The sequence below is a fragment of the Mustelus asterias genome, chromosome 4, assembly GCF_964213995.1.
Source record: "Mustelus asterias chromosome 4, sMusAst1.hap1.1, whole genome shotgun sequence".
NCBI lineage: Eukaryota > Metazoa > Chordata > Chondrichthyes > Carcharhiniformes > Triakidae > Mustelus > Mustelus asterias.
This window is the reverse complement of record NC_135804.1, coordinates 89,532,825-89,554,201: the sequence shown is the minus strand read 5'-3', so window position 1 is coordinate 89,554,201 and position 21,377 is coordinate 89,532,825. Positions and strand designations below refer to the sequence as shown.

The following is a 21,377-nucleotide window of genomic DNA, read 5'->3' as shown; positions in this document are numbered from 1 at the left end:
GATTTTGAATACCTCTGTCAAATCTTCTCTCAGTCTTCTTTTCTCTAAGGAAAACTGTCCTAACTTCTCCAATCTATTTTCCAACTGAATTCCTCATTCCTGGAGTCATTATCATGAATCTTTTCTGCACCGTCTCTGATGCCTTCACATCCTTCCGAATGAGTGGTGTCCAGGACTGGACACAATACTCTAGCTGAGGCCAACTGGTGACTTACACAAGTTCAACATATTTCTACTTCATGCCCCGATTAATAGAGCCCAGGATACCGCATGCTATATTTACTGCTCTCTCAACATGTCCTGCCACCTTTAGTGACTTATGCACATTTATACACAGGCCTCTATGCCTCTGCACTCCTTTTAGAGTTGTACCCTGTATTTTATATTGTTTCTCCAATCACTTCACATTTCTCTGCATTGAACTTCATCTGCCACCAGTCAGCCCATTTCACTAACTTGTCTATGTTCTTTTGAAACTCGACATTATCCTCCTCAGTTTAAAATTCTTCCAGGTTTTGTGTCATCCGCAAAATTTGAAACTGCACGGTGGCACAGTGGTTAGCACTGCTGCCTCACAGCGCCAGGGACCTGGGTTTGATTCATGGCTTGGGTCACTGTATGTGCGGAGTTCTCCCTGTGTCTGCATGGGTTTCCTCTGGGTGCTCCAGTTTCCTCCAATAGTCTGAAAGACATGCTGGTTAGGTGCATTGGCCATGCTAAATTCTCCCTCAGTGTACCCGAACAGACACAGGAGTGTGGCGACTAAGGGATCTTCTCAGTAACTTCATTGCAGTGTTAATGTAAGCCTACTGTGACACAAATAAATAAAACAGAATAAACAATATACATCAGGAAAAGCAGGAGTCCAGCACTGACCTCCGGGGAGCTCCACTATAAACCTTTCTCCAGCATTGAAAATATTCATTAACCACTACACTTTGTTTTCTTTTGCTCATCCAATTCTGTACCGATGTTGCTACTGTTACTTTTATTTCATAAGCTTCAACTTTGCCCACAAAACTGTTGTGTGGCACTGTGTCAAACACTTTTTGGATCAATGTGCACATTCATAGCATTGTCCTCATCCACCCTCTTTGTTACTTCTTCAAAGAAATTCCAGCAAGTTTTTTTTCATTCATTCGTATGACATGGGCATCACTGGTTGGCCAGCATTTATTGCCCATCACTAGTTGCCCTTGAGAAGGTGGTGGTGAGCTGCCTTCTTTAATCACTGCAGTCCATGTTCTGTGGGTTGACCCACAATGCCATTGGGGAGGGAATTCCAGGATTTTGACCCAGCGACTGTGAAGGAATAGCGATATATTTCCAAGTCAGGATGATGAGTGGCTCGGAGGGGAACTTCCAGGTGGTGGTATTCCCATGTATCTGCTGCCCTTGTCCTTCAAGATGGAAGTGATCGTGGGTTTGGAAGGTGCTGTCTAAGGATCTTTGGTGAATTGCTGCAGTGTATCTTATAGATGCTGCTACTGAGCGTTGGTGGTGGAGGGAGTGGATGTGGTGCCAATCAAGTGGGCTGCTTTGTCCTGGATAGTGTCAAGTTTCTTGAGTATTGTTGGAGCTGCACCCATCCAAGTAAGTGGGAAATATTCCATCACATTCCTGACTTATACCTTGTAGATGGTGGATAGGCTTTGAGGAGTCAGGAGGTGAGTTACTCACCACAGTATTTTTAGCCTCTGACCTGCTCTTGTAACCATTGTGTTTATGTGGTGAGTCCAGTTGAGTTTCTGGTTAATGGTAACCCCAAGGATGTTGACAGTGGAGGATTCAGTGATGGTAACACCATTGAATGTCAAGGGGCGGTGGTTAGAGTGTCTCTTATTGGTGATGGTCATTGCCTGGCATTTGTGTGGCATGAATGTTACTTGCAACTTATCAGTCCAAGCCTGAATATTGTCTAGATCTTGTTGCATTAGAATGTCGACTGTTTTAGTATCTGAGGAATCATGAATGGTGCTGAACATTGTGCGATCATCGGCAAACATCCCCATTTCTGACAAATGACAGAGGGAAGGTCATTGATGAAGCAGCTGAAGATTGTTGGGCCTAGGACACTACCCTGAGGAGCTTCTGCAGAGATGTCCTGGAGCTGAGCTGACTGATCCTCCACAACCACAACCATCTTCCTCTGTACCAGGTATGACTTCAACCAGCAGAGGGTTTTCCCCCTGATACCCATTGATTCCAGTTTTGCTAGGGATCCTTGATGCCACACTCGGTTGAATGCAGCCTTGATGTCAAAGGTTGTCATAGAACATAGAACATAGAACAGTACAGCACAGAACAGGCCCTTCGGCCCACGATGTTGTGCCGAGCTTTCTCTGAAACCAAGATCAAGCTATCCCACTCCCTATCATCCTGGTGTGCTCCATGTGCCTATCCAATAACCGCTTAAATGTTCCTAAAGTGTCTGACTCCACTATCACTGCAGGCAGTCCATTCCACACCCCAACCACTCTCTGCGTAAAGAACCTACCTCTGATATCCTTCCTGTATCTCCCACCACGAACCCTATAGTCATGCCCCCTTGTAATAGCTCCATCCACCCGAGGAAATAGTCTTTGAACGTTCACTCTATCTATCCCCTTCATCATTTTATAAACCTCTATTAAGTCTCCCCTCAGCCTCCTCCGCTCCAGAGAGAACAGCCCGAGCTCCCTCAACCTTTCCTCATAAGACCGACCCTCCAAACCAGGCAGCATCCTGGTAAATCTCCTCTGCACTCTTTCCAGCGCTTCCACATCCTTCTTATAGTGAGGTGACCAGAACTGCACACAATACTCCAAATGTGGTCTCACCAAGGTCCTGTACAGTTGCAGCATAACCCCACGGCTCTTAAACTCCAACCCCCTGTTAATAAAAGCTAACACACTATAGGCCTTCTTCACAGCTCTATCCACTTGAGTGGCAACCTTTAGAGATCTGTGGATATGAACTCCAAGATCTCTCTGTTCCTCCACAGTCTTCAGAACCCTACCTTTGACCCTGTAATCCACATTTAAATTAGTCCTACCAAAATGAATCACCTCACATTTATCAGGGTTAAACTCCATTTGCCATTTTTCAGCCCAGCTTTGCATCCTATCTATGTCTCTTTGCAGCCTACAACAGCCCTCCACCTCATCCACTACTCCACCAATCTTGGTGTCATCAGCGAATTTACTGATCCACCCTTCAGCCCCCTCCTCTAAGTCATTAATAAAAATCACAAAGAGCAGAGGACCAAGCACTGATCCCTGCGGCACTCCGCTAGCAACCTGCCTCCAATCCGAAAATTTTCCATCGACCACCACCCTCTGTCTTCGATCAGACAGCCAGTTACCTATCCAATCGGCCAACTTTCCCTCTATCCCACACCTCCTCACTTTCATCATAAGCCGACCATGGGGGACCTTATCAAACGCCTTACTAAAATCCATGTATATGACATCAACTGCCCTACCTTCATCAACACACTTAGTTACCTCCTCAAAAAATTCTATCAAATTTGTGAGGCACGACTTGCCCTTCACGAATCCGTGCTGACCATCCCAGAATAATCCGCATCTTTCTAAATGGTCGTAAATCCCATCTCTAAGGACCTTTTCCATCAATTTACCAACCACCGAAGTAAGACTAACCGGTCTATAATTACCAGGGTCATTTCTATTCCCTTTCTTAAACAGAGGAACAACATTCGCCATTCTCCAGTCCTCTGGCACCATCCCCGTGGACAGCGAGGACCCAAAGATCAAAGCCAAAGGCTCTGCAATCTCATCCCCTGCCTCCCAAAGAATCCTAGGATACATTTCATCAGGCCCAGGGGACTTATCGACCTTCAGTTTATTCAAAACTGCCAGGACATCCTCCCTCCGAACATCTATTTCCTCCAGCCTATTAGCCTGTAACACCTTCTCTTCCTCAAAAACATGGCCCCTCTCCTTGGTGAACACTGAAGAAAAGTATTCATTCATCACCTCGCCTATCTCTACTGACTCCACACACAAGTTCCCACTACTGTCCTTGACCGGCCCTAACCTCACCCTGGTCATTCTTTTATTCCTCACATAAGAGTAAAAAGCCTTGGGGTTTTCCTTGATCCGACCCGCCAAGGACTTCTCGTGTCCCCTCCTATCTCTCCTAAGCCCCTTTTTCAGTTCATTCCTTGCTAACTTGTAACCCTCAATCGAGCCATCTGAACCTTGTTTCCTCATCCCTACATAAGCTTCCCTCTTCCTTTTCACAAGACATTCCACCTCTTTCGTGAACCATGGTTCCCTCACTCGGCCATTTCCTCCCTGCCTGACAGGGACATACCTATCAAGGACATCCAGTATTTGTTCCTTGAAAAAGTTCCACTTTTCATTAGTTCCTTTCCCTGACAGTTTCTGTTCCCAACATATGCCCCCTAATTCTTGCCTAATCGCATCATAATTACCTCTCCCCCAATTGTAAACCTTGCCCTGCCGTACGGCCCTATCCCTCTCCATTGCAATAACAAAAGACACCGAATTGTGGTCACTATCTCCAAAGTGCTCTCCCACAACCAACTCTAACACTTGGCCCGGTTCATTTCCCAGTACCAAATCCAATGTGGCCTCACCTCTTGTCGGCCTATCCACATATTGTGTCAAGAAACCCTCCTGCACACACTGCACAAAAACTGCCCCATCCGAACTATTTGACCTACAAAGGTTCCAATCAATATTTGGAAAGTTAAAGTTGTCATTCTCACCTCACCTCTGGAATTTAGCTCTTTCGTCCATTTTACTTAAACATGATTTTTTTCTTCGGAAATTCATGCTGGCTTTCCTTAATTAACTCACATTTGTCAAGGTGACTGTTAATTTTGTCCCAAATATGATTTCTATAAGTTTCCCAAGTACGAAGTTCACCTTTATAAGAGCAAAATGCTGCCGATGCTGGAAATCAGAAATAAAAACAGAAAATGCTGGATGAACAGCAGATTTCTCTCCCGCCTACTTTTAACCAGGCTTCGAAAATAAAGAAACATCTTGAACCAGAGTACTGTCTCCATGAATTTTTATGTTAGCTAAGCCGTAATTTAGTGAAATGCAGCTTAATACGTGGTCTCTGAAAAACATTGCTACAGTTATATGGATGCTAACTGTGTTTCTCTCTCCACAGATGCTGCCAGACTAGATGATCCTTCATCAGAGCTGTCGAAGGGTTCTCTCAACTCGAAGCGTTGGCTCTATTCTCTCCCCACAGATGCTGTCAGACCCGCTAAGATTTTCCAGCATATTCTGTTTTTGCTTGGGAAGTGAATATTCTGTTCATTAGAATCATCTAGAGACACCGATAAGAATTGATTTTCCTTTCACTCAGTAGCTGCATTGTTCTGAGGAATGTGGTTCTTTTTACTTGACGACATCCCATCATGCCTTAGAGGTGATATTGATCAAGGTATACGTTTTTAACACAGAATATTGAAAAATACATGTCTAAATTCTCTAATGATGTGGAGATGCCGACGTTGGACTGGGGCGGGCACAGTAAGATGTCTCACAACACCAGGTTAAAGTCCAACAGGTTTATTTGGTATCACGAGCTTTCAGAGTGCTGCTCCTTCATCAGGTGAGTGATGGACTCACCTGATGAAGGAACAGCGCTCCAAAAGCTCATGATACCAAATAAACCTGTTGGACTTTAACCTGGTGTTGTGAGACTTCTTACTAAATTCTCTAACATTGGTTATATGTGTCTCTATGCAAATAGTACCTTTGTAAACTATATTCCAGGCACTTTGTGACTTTTCTAGAATCTATTCACTCTGATATGTTAGTCTTTCAGCCCGAGTCATTCTAAACTCCCTTTTACAATAACTCTTGTACAATTCTGTAGAATTCTGTTGAAGGGCCATTTGGGTTTCAAATGTGAACTCTGTTTCTCTCTCCAGAGATGCTACCAGACCTGCTGAGTTTATCCAGCATTTTCTGTTTTTATTTCAGATTTATCAGACCTTGATAACCTCATCTCTCACATACAACAAAAGTTGGGCAAATATAGAAACTCCCCTGAGAAATTAGTTTGATTCACCTCGGAAGGTGCTGACTTACTTCTTTTCCCAAAGAGAGAATTCCTTTGAAATGGTACAGGTTTATCTCTGTTTTGCAGGATCCCAAACTGCTCCCCTTTCAGCAAAGTCTGGAGAACTGATAAATATTCTGTAGTTTTGCTGCTGACTAAAGTTGTCAACTGTAATTCAATCTATCTATATACATATAGACTTGTGTATTCAACACATGACTTGCCCCCACACTCCAGCCATCAGTCTGCCAACACACCCTTATGACGCATTGTCTTCCTACGCCAACTGGAAAGCAAAATATCAGCAGGTCTGACATCATCTGTGGAGAGAATAGAGCCAAGGGTCATCCAGTCTTGAAACATTGACCTTATTCTCTCCCCACAGACACTGTCAGATCTGTTGAGTTTTTCCAGCATTTTCTGTTTTTGTTTCAGATTCTAGTATCCTCAGTATTTTGCCTTTATCTGAGGAAAAAGACTCATTGCCCAATTGGATTATGCTCGGCCAACAGCCAGCATTTTACTCCCCACCCCTCCACCCCCTTCCATTTTCAATACTGAGGGTGGCAGTTCGCACTGCCGCCTCCCAGCACCAGGGACCCAGGTTCGATTCCCGGCTTGGGTCACTGTCTGTGAGGAGTCTGCACCTTCTCCCCTTTTTAAAGTTTATTAATGTCGCAACTAGGCTTACATTGACACTGCAATGAAGTTACTGTGAAAATCCCCGAGTCACCACACTCTGGCACCTGTCCGGGTGCACACTGAGGGAAAATTTAGCATAGCCAATGCACCTAACCAGCACGTCTTTCAGACTGTGGGAGGAAACCAGAGCACCCGGAGGAAACTCACGGATATGGGAGAATGTGCAAACTCCACACAGACAGTCACTGTCTTCCTACGCCAACTGGAAAGCAAATTGCCCAATTGGATTATGCTTGGCCAATAGCTGAACAGCCTTTTTTACTCTTTGCCCCTCCATTTTCAACACTTTTACATTTGGTAAAAAGAAGTGTCGAACGAAAAGTGACTAAACAAAAAAATGTTTTGTTTTGAAATGTGCAGGTAATTTTTTCACAGGCTTGCACATAACAGTGACTGATCTTCAAGTGCAGGAGGCTCCAGGGGTCCAATCCTGTGGGCTGAGTGGTTTGCACTGCTGCCTCATTGTGCCTGGGATCCAGCTTCGATTCCCGGCTTGGGTGATTGTCTGCGTGGAGTCTGCACGTTTCCCCCCGCCGTATGCGCGTGGGTTTCCTCCGGGTGCTCCGGTTTCCTTCCGCAGTCCGAAAGACGTGCTGGTTCGGTGCATTGGCCATGCTAAATTCTCCCTCAGTGTGTACCCGAACAGGGTAAAATCCCCGGAGTGTGGCGACTCAGGGATTTTCACAGTCACTTCATTGCAGTGTGAATGTAAGCCTACTTGTGACACTGATAAATCAACTTTAAAAAGTAGACAACCCTGCGGCTGGCCTGTGGAGTTCTCCCAGTGCTGCTAGTTTACCCACCACCACCAACAACAACAATGGGCTTGCCCTCAGCCTCCCAGCATGCAGCGGGCAGCATTGACCTCTGAACCCCACGCGGCTCACCGGGCGATACATCCGGGCTCTGAGTGCAGAATGGTGTGCAGCTAAGATGGCGGTGATGGTGTTCCATGGCGACTGGTTGAAGAATTGGGAGAAAGGGGGCAAATCGGACTTGTAAGTTCCGGCGCGTCGGAGGAAAATAAAAGAGAGAGTCCCCATGAGCGGCGCATTCGGTGCCGGGTATTTATATTTTTTTGAGCGGAGTGTGTGTGGAAGCCGATCGGCCCGCGTAGCCCCTTGTGTGTGAGCTTTGTGTAATTTTACATAATGTCAAAAACGTGGTGCCGTTTAATTCGGCGGCGGCCTAATTTTTTTAATCCAGAAAAGGTTTCCCAGCAAACTTGACTTTTTCTCGTCCGAAATCTTGTGAATATTGTGGCCCTTGTGCCACAGCTTGATTGTAAGTTGCCCCTTTTTTTGCCGGAAAAGTCAGCAGACAAATGTGTTATTTTGAATAGTAAATAGGCTTCTAATATTTCTTTTTCTTCTTATAAAACTATTATTTGTGGTTCTTTGTCATCATAGTGGAGTCTAAATTTAGGTTGAAAGTGACAATACAACGTCTCTCTTGCAGTTCAGCTCATGATCAATTCATCAAGGAAAAGTAGTGATTGGTGTTAAATTATTTTGCAGCAGATTGCCATATTGTACAAAGTAGTATTGTGACTATATTAAAATGTATTACACTGCCCAATTTAAAATCTCAACACCATAAAATATAGGAACAGAATTAGGCCATTCGGCCCTTTGAGTCTGTTCCGCCATTCATTTATGGCTAACATGATTCTCATCCCCATTCTCCTGTCTTTTCCCCATAATCCTTGATCCCTTTATTGATGAAGAACCTATCTATTAAAGACACTCAATGACGTGGCCTCCACAGCCCTCTGTGGCAATGAGTTCCACAAATTCACCACCCTCTGGCTGAAGACATTCCTCCTCATCTCAGTTTTAAAACAGCATCCCTTCACTCTAAGGTTGTGCCCTCGAGTTCCAGTGTCTCCCACTGGTGGAAACATCCTCTCTACGTCCACTCCATGTAGCCTGTCAGTATTCTATAAGTTTCAATTCGATCCCCTCCCTCATCCTTCTAAACCCAATTGAGTATAGACCCAAACTCCTCAACCGTTCCTTATATGTCAAACCTTTCATTCCTGGGATCATTCTTGTGATTCTTTTCTGGACCCTCTCCAAAGCCAGGAAATTCTGCTAAAATTTATGTTATGCACCCAAACCTGCAGAGTGTAAATGGGTGAGTAGAGCCCAAACTGATTTCAGAGTAGCGTGGAGCAAGATTTCTTCATCCAGAAAGTTGTGATCTGTTTTGCTGCATTGTCAGGCTGGTTACGCTAACTGCACTACTGTAGCAAAGCAACAGCTCTTTACATCCAGTCTTGGTTACATTGTAAATAGTATACTTATATTTTACATCTCAATTTGTCTATTTTGTAGTTGAATAATTATGAAATATCTTATTTATAAAATCCTTGGTCTAAAGGTATTAAAATACTGTACTTCATCAAATCAGAAACTGAACACAAGTATTCTGAAATTTCAAATGTCATTGGAGAGAACCTTTGAATGAACTGTTTTTAAAAAAAAAAAGTATTTCAATACAATCTGATCAAGTATTGGTAGCATCGTTATAACGATTAGGTTTCTGTGTAATATTATTGAAAACTTCAAGTTTGGAATGGTGCCGAATAGAATTCTGCTTTAATTAGTGTTTTCTTCAGACCATTAAGTACACGTAGAAGATACATGTCAGTTTTCCACAAGAAAGCTTATGCTATGGTTGTGGTAACATCACCACCAACTTATGCAGTGCCTTTAATGTGACAAAACGTCCCAAGGTGCTTCACAAGAGTATTATGAAACAGAATATCACAGAACTGCATTAGGCAATGTTCGGTCAAAAGCCCAAAGCTTGGTCAAATAGGTGCATTTTTAATAGCGTCTTAAAGGAGACAAATGAAGTGGATTAGTGTTGGGAGGGAATTTCAGATATTGAGGCCTGGAGATCTGAAGACATGGCCACCAATAGTGGAACAATTATGATCGGGAAAGCACGAGGGGTCAGAATTAGATAAGTACAGATATCTTGTCACCAGGTTGGAGGAGATTACAGAGATGGAGAGGGGCAAAGGCTACTGAGAGATTTGAAGACGAGGGTGAGAACTTTAAAATCAAAACATTGCTTGACCTCGGGTAACGGGACTTGTGGCACTTTAAGACATGGGCAGAAAAGTTTTGGGTGACCTCAAGTTTATGGATTATTGAATATGGGAGACCAGCCAGTGGTGCGTTGGGATGTCAAAGTTAGTGACAATAAAGGCATGGATGAAAGTTCCAGAAAAGATGAGCTGAGACAGGGGTAAAGTCGAGTGATGTAACAGACATGAAAATAGATAGTGTCAGAGATGACACATGTGAGTTGGAAGCTCACCTCAGGATCAAATGTGACACCACATTGGTTCTTGGAAATATTGGAAAGGATTTGGGAGGTGACAACATGTTTAAGGAAAGAGAGGTTGGAGACAGGATGATAGTGTGCAAGGATGGAGAGATCGAGGGTTTCTAAGTGGAAAGGTGATGTCAGATTTAAAGAAGGCAGGAAAAACATCTGAGGACAGAACCATTCACAACATTGGCTAAAATAGGGACCTAGTAAGGAGGTTCAGTGATCAGTTTAATAGGTATAGGATTGAGGGAGCAGGAGATGGGTCTCATGGACAAGGTAAGCTCAGAGAGGGCATGGGGGAAGTTGGGAGAGAAATTAGAGAAAGTTAAGAGTTTAGGGCTTGGACATAGAGGAGCATTAAAGGAAGTTTGGCCATGATTTAGAGCTCTGTTAAGAACATGAGATTTTGGCCTTTTACAAAATATGGCTGTCATGATATCTATGCATTTTAGCAATTGCATTTTTACTGTTGCAACAAATGAAATACCTTTTTCATTCTTAGGTATGTATTTATACAATCATAACATTTTACAAATTGGGAAGTCATTCCGTATCTTTTTGAAAGAGCAGCCCAATTTAATGTCTCACCCCAGCTTTTCTCTGTAGCCCTGCAAGTTAGACCTTTTCAACTATATGTCAAAATTTAAAAGCTCTTATGGAATCCACTTCCACCACCCTTTCAGGTGATGCGTTCCAAATCATAACCCTCCTTTTGGGGAAAAATACTCCTAATTTCACCTCTATTTCAGTTTCCAATTATTTTAAATCAGTGCCCTTTGGTTACTGAGTCACATGGTGGAGAAAATAGTTTCTTCCTATGTACTCTTTGTAAAAACGCACATCTATTTGGTCCCCATTAACACTCTGCTTCAAGAGTACGTAGTTGAATGGTTATGTTATTGGACGAGTAATCTAAGTGCCTGGACTGATTCAAAGATGCGAGTTTAAATTCCACCATGGCAGCTGCATAACTTAAATTCAATGAATTAATCTCGAATTAAAAAGCAAATGTCAGGGTGACTCGAACTGGTGGATGGTTGTATTAAAAAATATGGTTCACTATCGTTCTTTAGGGAAGGAAATGTATTGATCTTACCAGGTTTGACCGTTGCATACTTGCAGATCCACAACAATGTAGTTGTTTCTTAACTGCCCTCTGAAATAAGAAATTAAGAATAAGAACTGCAAACAGGAGTAGACAGCATAACGTGTCCAGCTTGCTCCATCATTCAATATGATCATGGCTTAATCCTTGGCTTCTCCTACTCTTTCTTGCCCTCTCTCCATATCCCTTGATTCCCTGAGAGACCAAACATCTGTCTGTCCCAGCCTTAATATTCAATGACGGATCATCCACAACCCTCTGGATTAGAGAATTCCAAAAATTCACAACCACCTGAGTGAAGAAATTTCTCCACATTGCATCCCAGTCCTAAATGATTGGCCACATTTCTGAAGACTGTGACCCTGTGTTCTTGATTCCCCAGCCAGAGAAAACAACATTTTAGTATCTACCCTCTCAAGTATCTTCACAATTTGTATGTTTCATTGAAATCGCTCCTCATTCTTTTAAAGTTTGCAGAATATAGACCCAATTTACTCGACCTGACAGCATAAGACAACCCCCTCATCCCAGAGACCAATCGAGTGAACCTTCACTGTACCACCTCCAATGCAAGTGTATCCTTCCTTAAATATGGAGACCAAAACTGCACACACAATTCCAGGTGTTTTCTCCTCAAAGCCCGTAATTGTTGCCTGACCAGCCACTTGTTTGTAATCAATACTTGGCTCACAACCATCTTCTCGGGCAGTTCGCAGTAAATCTTCCCTGAGCCAGCAACGCCCACATCCTGTGAATGAATAAATAAAAAAAATCCCAGTTTCTCCAGTCTCTCCACCTAACTGACTGCTCATTCCTGCGAAATGTTCTTTTTCCCTTCTGTTGTCCAAATGGGTAAACTCAGTTAATTGGATGATTTCTTATAAACGGGCATAAAAGTTTTAAATGCGATAAACTGTATTTTCATTTAATGAATTAAAGTTGTCAAACATAATAGTTGGGTAAATGTTTGTGCTTTACTGGACGGATTTATATATTGGAATTGATTTGTATATTTTCGATGGAAAAACAGCAAATTCAGTGTTTAAATACGTTTCCTCCTTCATAGTGTGGACATTGAATGAGTCAAATCAACCAATTTTTCAAGATGCGGATTGCAATTAAAACTCAGAGTCAGAGATTTACAGCATGGAAACAGGCCCTTCGGCCCAACTTGTCCATACCACCCCTTTTTTTAAACCCCTAAGCTAGTCCCAATTGCCTGCGTTTGGCTCATATCCCTTTATACCCATCTTACCCATGCAACTGTCTAAATGCTTTTTAAAAGACAAAATTGTACCCGCCTCTACTACCTCAGGCAGCTTGTTCCAGACACTCACCACCCTCTGTGAAAAGATTGCCCCTCTTGACTCTTTTGTATCTCTCCCCTCTCCCTTTAAACGACATGAGAATATGTGTACTTGTTTTTAAAATTATCACCAAAATTTAAATATTTCTGTTTGTTGTGATATTTAATATTGGAGAATCCTTTGCCTGAGTCTTTCAGTAGTATCTCAAATGTTATTTTCTGAATTTAAGTACTGCAGCTATCAGTTATCAATTTTGCAGGTGGTTCACATCTGCATTTAATTACAAATTAGCATGTTTGTGTGATTGATGGATTATCATCTAGTCCAAATCTTGATGACTAAGCGTCTGTGCACGGCTTAATTTCAATACCAGTATCAGCTTGTCTTATAGTACCAAAATTAACTCTCAAAGAAATTGCCTTCTGTTGGATTTGCTACAGCTTTTTGATGATATTTCTGAGTAATGAGGGGAAGCTAGTGCAGCACAGTGAGTACCTTTTACTCCTGGTGCTCATTTTTCAAAATGGGGGGAAAATGCTTTTTTTATTCAATTGAATGCCAATGAAATCACACTCTTGAGTCTATTAAGTATTTTCTGAGATCTTGTTGTTGAATGCAATAGTTTTCTGATATATGACGTGAAGGCAGGCCTAGTCTTGCGTGCTGGAAGAGTCAATTATAATCACAAACATTGGTTGCCGTTTCATCTTTCTGAAATACATGAGTAGTGTGTGTGAGAAATAATCTTTCCTGCAGTTATCTTTTTTTCCTGGATTTGTTATCTCCCCAAACCAGAACACGAGTGATTGCACACTGAACACCCAACATGAACTTGCTTCCACCTTTAAACATAATTTTTGTTGCCTGATGTTACTCAAAAGTGCAACAGAGAAACTGTGGCAAATTCAAAACAGGATAACTTGTTCATATAATTCTTGTCCCATAAGGCAAGCTGATACTTGAATTGGGATTGAACCTTGCACAGGCTGAGAGGAATCAATCTGCTTCCAGTCAGCAAGATTAGGATTGGAGGATAATCCATTGATATTATACACATTGCTCATCATTTTTCCATTTTAAAAATCTGAATATTTTCTCCACGATTGAATTGTTTTAATGGTTTATTTCTGCAGCAGCAATCAGCCAGGATGTGATGTTTAGCCTGCTGGAAACAGTCTTACAAAAAATGCCGGAAAAATAACTTGAAACTTACATGACCTTTGGTACAATTTATTAAAATAAACAATTGCTCAGTCCTGACCCAAAATTCATGTACCACGACTGCTGCAGTAGCAAATTTTCATTTATATTCTTGATAAGCCATGTCCCTTCAGTTTATGTTTTCCTCTCATAATCCAACAGTGGTAGATTTTTAGTTAAAATCCTCTTGAGAATAGAAGTGAAGAAATGGCTTGAAGCAAGGTGCAGGAGGGAGGGCTTCAGAGTCTTCGGGTGTTCGTACAAGTTCTGGACGGGTGGCAGACATTTAAAAGGGACAGGCTGTACCTCAACAAGATTGGGACCAGTGATTTTATAGGAGTTCGGAAGGGTTGGAACTAAGTTGACAGAGGATGGGCACCAGCATATACAAGTAGAAAAAAAGAATAAGATATATAAGATGAGAATGTAGGACAGGATAGTAAAGGAAGTAGTTCTAAGTTCAATAGAAGTGAATGAAGAAGGTCTGCAAGGAATCTAAAGACAGGTTTATAATGCATGTATGTAAATGCACAAAGTGTGATGAATAAAGTTGGTGAGCTGTAAGCATAAACAGCCATGTGGGAATTTGATGATGTGGTAATTATGGAAGTGTTCCTTAAAAATGGCAAGAACTGAACACTTAATATTGAAGGATGTAAGGTGTTCAGAAAACATAGCAAAAGGAAAAAGGGATCTGGAGTTACAGGACTGTAAGAGTTTTAACAACACCAGGTTAAAGTCCAACAAGTTTATTTGGTAGCAAATGCCATTAGCTTTCGGAGCGCTGCTCCTTCGTCAGATGGAGTGGATATCTGCTCTCAAACAGGGCATACAGAGACACAAAATCAAGTTACAGAATACTGATTAGAATGCGAATCTCTGCAGCCAACCAGGTCTTAAAGATACAGACAATGTGAGTGGAGAGAGCATTAAGCACAGGTTAAAGAGATGTGTACTGTCTCCAGATTGGACAGCCAGTGAGATTCTGCAAGTCCAGGAGGCAAGCTATGGGGATTACTGATAGTGTGACATCAACCCAAGATCCTGGTTTAGGCCATCCTCATGTGTGCGGAACTTGGCTATCAGTTTCTGCTCAGCGACTCTGCGCTGTCGTGTGTCGTGAAGGCCGCTTTGGAGAACGCTTATCCGAAGATCAGAGGCTGAATGCCCGTGATCAGCGGTCACGGGCATTCAGCCTCTGATCTTCGGGTAAGCGTTCTCCAAAGCGGCCTTCACGACACACGACAGCGCAGAGTCGCTGAGCAGAAACTGTAGAGATTCGCATTCTAATCAGTATTCTGTAACTTGATTTTGTGTCTCTGTGTGCCCTGTTTGAGAGCAGATATCCACTCCATTTGACGAAGGAGCAGCGCTCCGAAAGCTAATGGCATTTGCTACCAAATAAACCTGTTGGACTTTAACCTGGTATAGTTAAAACTCTTACTGTGTTTACCCCAGTCCAACGCCGGCATCTCCACATCGTTACAGGACTGACCAGGGAACACATTGTAGTGTTTGAAAGTGGGAATGTCCTTGGGCAAGGACAGAATTCCCGTGTTCTGAGTTCAGAGGCCAAAAGAATGTGATCATGCTACAAGGGTATTCTGTCGGCTTCAAAATAGTGTGAGAGAGCTAGCTGGACAAGCAAATCTGCAGGAAAATCACAGAGATGGACAAGAGCTATCAAGTGGCAAACTTCAATTTCCCAAATATTAATCGGGATAGTGTTTAAAAAGTAAGGAGGGGGATGAATTTCTGAAATGTGTTCAGGAAAACTTCCTTGATCAGTATATTCTTGGTTCAACTGGAAAACAGACATTGTGAGGTATGGTGCTGGGAATGAGTTGGCCGAGTGAACCAAGTGCACTTGGTTGTGAGTTCACATCACATCTCAAGGTTTAGAGTCCGATGCAGAAGGGCAAGGAACAATACAGCCAGGGAAAAATTGAACCCAAGATCAGAGAATCCCTACAGTGCAGAAGGATACCATTCGGCCCACCAAGTATGCACCGACACTCCCAACTTACCCAAGCCCTATCCCTGTAACCACATGTATTTATCCCACTAATTCATCTATCCTCCACTTTTTTGTGACACTAAGGGGTAATTTAGCATGGCCAATCCACCTAACCTGCACATCTTTGGACGAGGGGAGGAAACTGGAGCACCTGGAGGAAGCTCACACAGACACGGGGAGAACATGCAAATTCCACATGGACAATCACACAAGGCCAGAATCGAACACTGGTGCTGTGAGGCAGCAGTGCTCAACACTGTGTTACCAAGCCACCCTATTGACAGGAAAAACTACAAAACATTGGATGATCTTAAAGGCGGAAACACTTCATTTACAGGTTGGGTATGTTCCAACAAGGGCACAAAGTAGGGCAACCAAAACCAGAACTCCTTGGATGATAAGTGTGATATAAAATATGATGATGCATGCCAGGTGAATTCTTCAAGTGAGTACCAAATCAAATACAGTAGGTTGAGGGGGGAAGTGAAGAGGAAAAAAAACCTGATAAAGACAGAATAGCAGTTAACATGAAAGGGAATGCAAAAACGATCTTTTTTTTGTTCCTTCGTGGGACATGGGCATCGCTGGCTGGCCAGCATTTGTTTCCCATCCCTAGTTGCCCTTGGAGAGCATTTTGAGAGTCAGCCACATTGCTGTGGCTCTGGAGTCACATATATGCCAGACCAGATAAGGACAGCACATTTCCTTCCCTTAAGGACATGAGTGAACTAGATGGGTTTTTCTAACTATCAACAATGGTTTCATGGCCATCAGTAGATTATTAATTCCAGATTTTTTTTATTGCTTTCAAATTCCACCATCTGCTGTGGCAGGATTTGAACCCGGTCCCCAGAATGTTAGCTGATTTTCTGGATTAATAGTCTAGATAATATCACTAGACCACCGCCTCCCCTAACTGACAACTATTAGAAAGTGGCTTTGGTCTTATGAGGGACAAAAAGGGTGATATATGCTAAACGTCACAGGGCCAAGGCTAAAATACTTAAATACTTTTATATTAGTGTTTCAGAAGGAGGAGGAATCTGACAGAACATTAGTAGAAGGAGAGGTGGAGTAGAGCTAATGGATGAGGAGAAAATTAAGAGGTGGAGGCACATGAAAGGCTGTTTATGCTTAGAGTGGACAAAGTTCTTGTTATAGATGGCTTGTGTTGCAGGTTGCTTAAGGAACTGGGAGTGGAGATAAGGAAGAACTTGGTAGAATCTTCAAAACTTGCCTGGACATCCATCGAATCCCGACAGCACAGAAGGAGGCCATTCAGCCCATCAAGTCTCTACTGACCACAATTCCACCCAGTCCCTATTCTCGTAATCCCACACATTTGCCCTGCTAATCCCCCTAATTAGCGTGGCCAGTCAACCTAACCCTCACATCTCTGGACTGTGGGAGGAAACTGGAGCACAGGTGGAAGCCCACGCAGATACGGGGAGAAAGTGCAAACTCCACACAGACAGTGACCCAAGGTCGGAATTGAACCTGGGTCCCTGGCGCTGAGAGGCAGCAGTGCTAATAACTGTGCCATTGTGCCAATATTGTGGGATGGTGCCAGAGGAATGGCAAATTGCACCATTATTTATGATGGCACAGTGTGGAGTTTGCACATTCTCCCTGTATCTGCGTGGTTTTCCTCCGTATGCTTTGGTTTCCTCCCACAGACCAAAAGACATGCTGGTTCGGTGCATTGGCCATGCTAAATTCTCCCTTAGTGTACCCGAACAGGTGTCGGAGTGTGATACTCAGGGATTTTCACAGTAACTTCATTGCAGTGTTAATTTAAGCCTACTTGTGACACAAATAAATTTTAAACGTTATTCCAAGAAGGGTGTAAAGACAGTCCTAGCAACTGCAAACCAGTTTAACATAAGCGGTGAGAAGGTTTTAGAAACAATAATCCTGACTCGGAGAGGTTTAAGTTATTAAAAATAGTCAACACGGATTTGTAAAAGGCGGATCACGTTTATGTTGTACAATTGATTTTTTGAGGAAGTACAAATATACGTTGATTAATCATGTCTATATGGATTTTCAGGAAGTTTTGACAAAGTACTACTTAAAAGGCTGGTGAACAGAATTGTAGCTCATGGAAGAGGAGGGTCAATATCAACTTCAATTTTAAAGAAAGGCTCAAGAGCAGCAAACAATGAGTTATAGTTCGTAGTTGTTTTTCAGACTGGAGGATGGTATGCAGTCGTGTTTCCTATGGGTCAGTGCTCAGTTTTTTTTGACATATAAATGCCTTGGATCGAATCTTGGAATGCAGAGTATAACTTCTAAATTTTCCAATGAAAACAAACTTCAAGGAGTGGCAAACTGTCAGGATGATGTGAATCATGTGGGTGGCACGGTAGCACAGTGGTTAGCACTGCTGCGTCACAGCTCCAGGGACCTGGGTTCGATTCCCAGCTCGGGTCACTGTCTGTGTGGAGTTTGCACATTCTCCTCGTGTCTGCGTGGGTTTCTTCCGGGTGCTCCGGTTTCCTCCCACAGTCCAAAGATGTGTGGGCTCGGTTGATTGGCCATGCTAAAATTGCCCCTTAGTGTACTGGGATGCGTAGATTAGAGGGATTAGCGGGTAAATGTGTAGGGATATGGGGGTCGGGCCTGGGTGGGACTGTGGTCAGTGCAGACTCGATGGGCCGAATGGCCTCCTTCTGCACTGTCGGGTTTCTCTGATCTATGAACTGCAACAGAACATGGCTAGTAGGATGGACAAGGAAGTGGTTGATGGAATTGAGCACAGAGAAGTGTAAGGTGACGCATTTTAACGCAAGGAATAAGGAAAGGCAAAATAGACTTATTTTTACAGGAAGTGCAGGGACAGAGGGACCTTGGGATGCACATGCAGAGAAATCTTTGAAAGTGGCTGGACATTTTGAAAGTAGTTAGCAAAGCATATGGGATCGTGGCCTAATAAAGCGACATGGTGGCACAGTGGTTAGCACTGCAACCTCACGGCTCCAGGGACACGGTTCGATTCCCGCTTGGGTCACTGTCTGTGTGGAGTTTGCACATTCTCCCCGTGTCTGTGTGGGTTTCCTCTGGGTGCTCTTGTTTCCTCCCACAGTCCAAAGATGTGCGTGTCAGGTTGATTGGTCATGCTAAATTGGCCCTTAGTGTCCTGGGGTGTGTAGGTGAGAAGGATTAGCAGGGTAAATGTGTGGGGTTGAGGGGATAGGGCCTGGGTGGGTTGTTGTCAGTACAGACTCGATGTGCCAAATGGCCTCCTTCCGCACTGTAGGGTTTCTATGATTCTGTAATTCTATTTATAAGTAGAGGTTTTATGTGCAAAAGGAGAGAACTTATACTGAACCATAAAGCTCAGGCCTTGTCAGTCTTAAAGTCTTGTGTTCAGTTCTGTTCACCACACTTTGGGAAAGAGGGGCCTTTAAGAGGGTGCAGAGGAGGTTTACCAAAATAGTTTCAGAAATGAGGGATCTTAGCTATAAAGTTAATTTTGAGGAGCTGCTGGTGTTCTTGAAGCATAAGAGACTGAAGGGAGAGTTTCTAGAGGTATGCAAGATGATAGGCTTTGACAAGGTCGACAAGGAAAAACTGTTCCCGTTAGCTGATGGTACAAGGTGAGCAAGAGATGCAGAAAGAATATGACGAATGACTTTTTTTACAGTCTCTGGTGCTGACCTAGAACTCGCTGCCCGTGCAGATGATGGAAATAGAAGTTCAGTCAATGATTGCAACAGGAAAGTGGCTCAGTATTTGAACTTGTGGCCCTATGGGGATGGACGAGAGGCGACTAACTGCTTTGCTCCAAGGAGAGCGAACATAGACTCATAAGGTCCAAATGGGTGCTTCCTATGTCATAAATGTGTATGTTATGTGTAATAAATATTTATGCATATAATAATAGTACCTTTGCTGTGCGGTCATTGATATTATCTTCATGTTTAAGTTGTTTCAGCGATTGTTTGAAGGAGAAATCAACAAAATTAAAGCAAAGCTAATCTTTTTGCAACTTGAGATTTAAAGCCATGTTTCTTGTTCTTGAACTTGAATTCTTTAAAATTTATTTATTAGTGTCACAGGCTTACATTAACACTGCAGTGAAGTTACTGTGAAAATCCCCTCATCGTCACACTCCCCCCTTCTACTGTGGGAGAATTTAGCCTGGCCAATGCACCGAACCACCACATATTTGGACTTGAGGCCTTGAATCCATCAGTCTTTTTAAGTCTCATACTATAGCTAAATATTGCCACTAAACCTGTGAAACCAATCTTTTATAATAGTTGTATGATTGACTATCTTCACTTAAATGTTGTCAATATTGTCCTCCAGATCCCCTTCGTCTCGTAGATTTAATATTAATCACCACTTGTGTGATAGCTATTAATTTGCAATTTGCGTGAAGAACTAGGTGGGCATCTTTAACAATTGTATACCTTTATGACACAAGTATCGTTAACCCCAAGCTATCCTCCAGCCATGATACTGCAGAGTGCTCATTGTATGACTGCTGGATTTTAGTTTTATAATTGCATAGAGACCGTGCTTGTGTCAGGCTTGTGGGCAGATGGGCAAGTGGAGAAATGAACATATTGATAGGAAAATGTGTGTATTGACATGATCACTACACTAATTTTGAACAAATAAGTGAAGTGGGCCAAATGGAACAGTTTTCTGTTTTAAAAAAAAAAATCCCATTGCCTTTCCAACTGCCAGCATGTTTTGCTTTGACTTTTTAAGATTGATTCAAGGCAAGTGGATTTTGCTGGCGAGACCAGCATTCATTGTCCACCGTAAGTTAATTGGATTTTGTTTATTTGGATGGAACACTAAAAACGTCCCTAATTGCCCTTGAGAAGGTGGTGATGAGTTGAATTCTGGAACTGTTGGAGTCCCAGTGGTGTAGGTACACCACAGGGAGGGAATTTCAGGGTTTTAACCCAGTGACAATGAAAGAATGGCAATATATTTCCATGTCAGGATGGTGAATGGCTTGGAGGGAAACTTCCAGATGGTGGTGTTCGCATGTATCTGCGACCTTTGTTCTTACAGATTGTCTTGGTTGTGGGTTTTCAAGGTGCTGCCTCAGGAGCATTAGCGAGTTTCTGCAGTGCATCATGCACATGGTGCACACTGCTGCTATTGTGTGTCATTGGTGGAGGGAGTGGAAGGGATGCCAATCAAGCAGGATGCTTTTCCTGGATGATGTCAATCTTCTTAAGTGTTGGAGCTGCACTCATCCAGGCATGGGGAGAGTCACACTCCTGATTTGTGCCTTGGAGATGGTGGACAGGCTGTGGGGAGTCAGGAGGTGAGTTCCACGTTGCAGTCTCTGACCTGTTCTTGAAGCACAGTAAGAAGTCTCACAACACCAGGTTGAAGTCCAACAGGTTTATTTGGTAGCACAAGCCACAAACCTTCGGAGCACTGCCCCTTCATCAGGTGAGTGGGAGTTCTGTTCACAAACAGGGCATATATACATACAAACTGAGTGGAGAGAGGGTTAAGCACAGGTTAAAGAGATGTGTATTGTCTCCAGTCAGGACAGTTAGTGAGATTTTGCAAGCCTAGGCAAGTCATGGCGGCGACAGATAGTGTGACATGAACCCAAGATCCCGGTTGAGACCGTCCTCGTGTGCGGAACTTGGCTATCGGTTTTTGCTCAGCG

The 21,377-nt window shown here is 43.0% G+C and overlaps 1 protein-coding gene across 2 annotated transcripts in view; it reads left to right on the top strand.

Annotated features, from left to right (window-relative positions):
- Positions 1-7,647: 7,647 nt before the first annotated feature.
- The window catches only part of thoc2 (THO complex 2), a 140,601-nt gene continuing 126,871 nt past the window's right edge, over positions 7,648-21,377 (top strand). For both annotated transcript variants that reach the window (XR_013497645.1, XM_078211345.1), the window contains exon 1: positions 7,648-7,751. Coding sequence is in view for 1 of the 2 variants with exons in the window: in XM_078211345.1 (XP_078067471.1) it covers positions 7,687-7,751 (65 nt within the window). In the remaining variant the exon portion in view is untranslated. The remainder of the gene's footprint in view (positions 7,752-21,377) is intronic.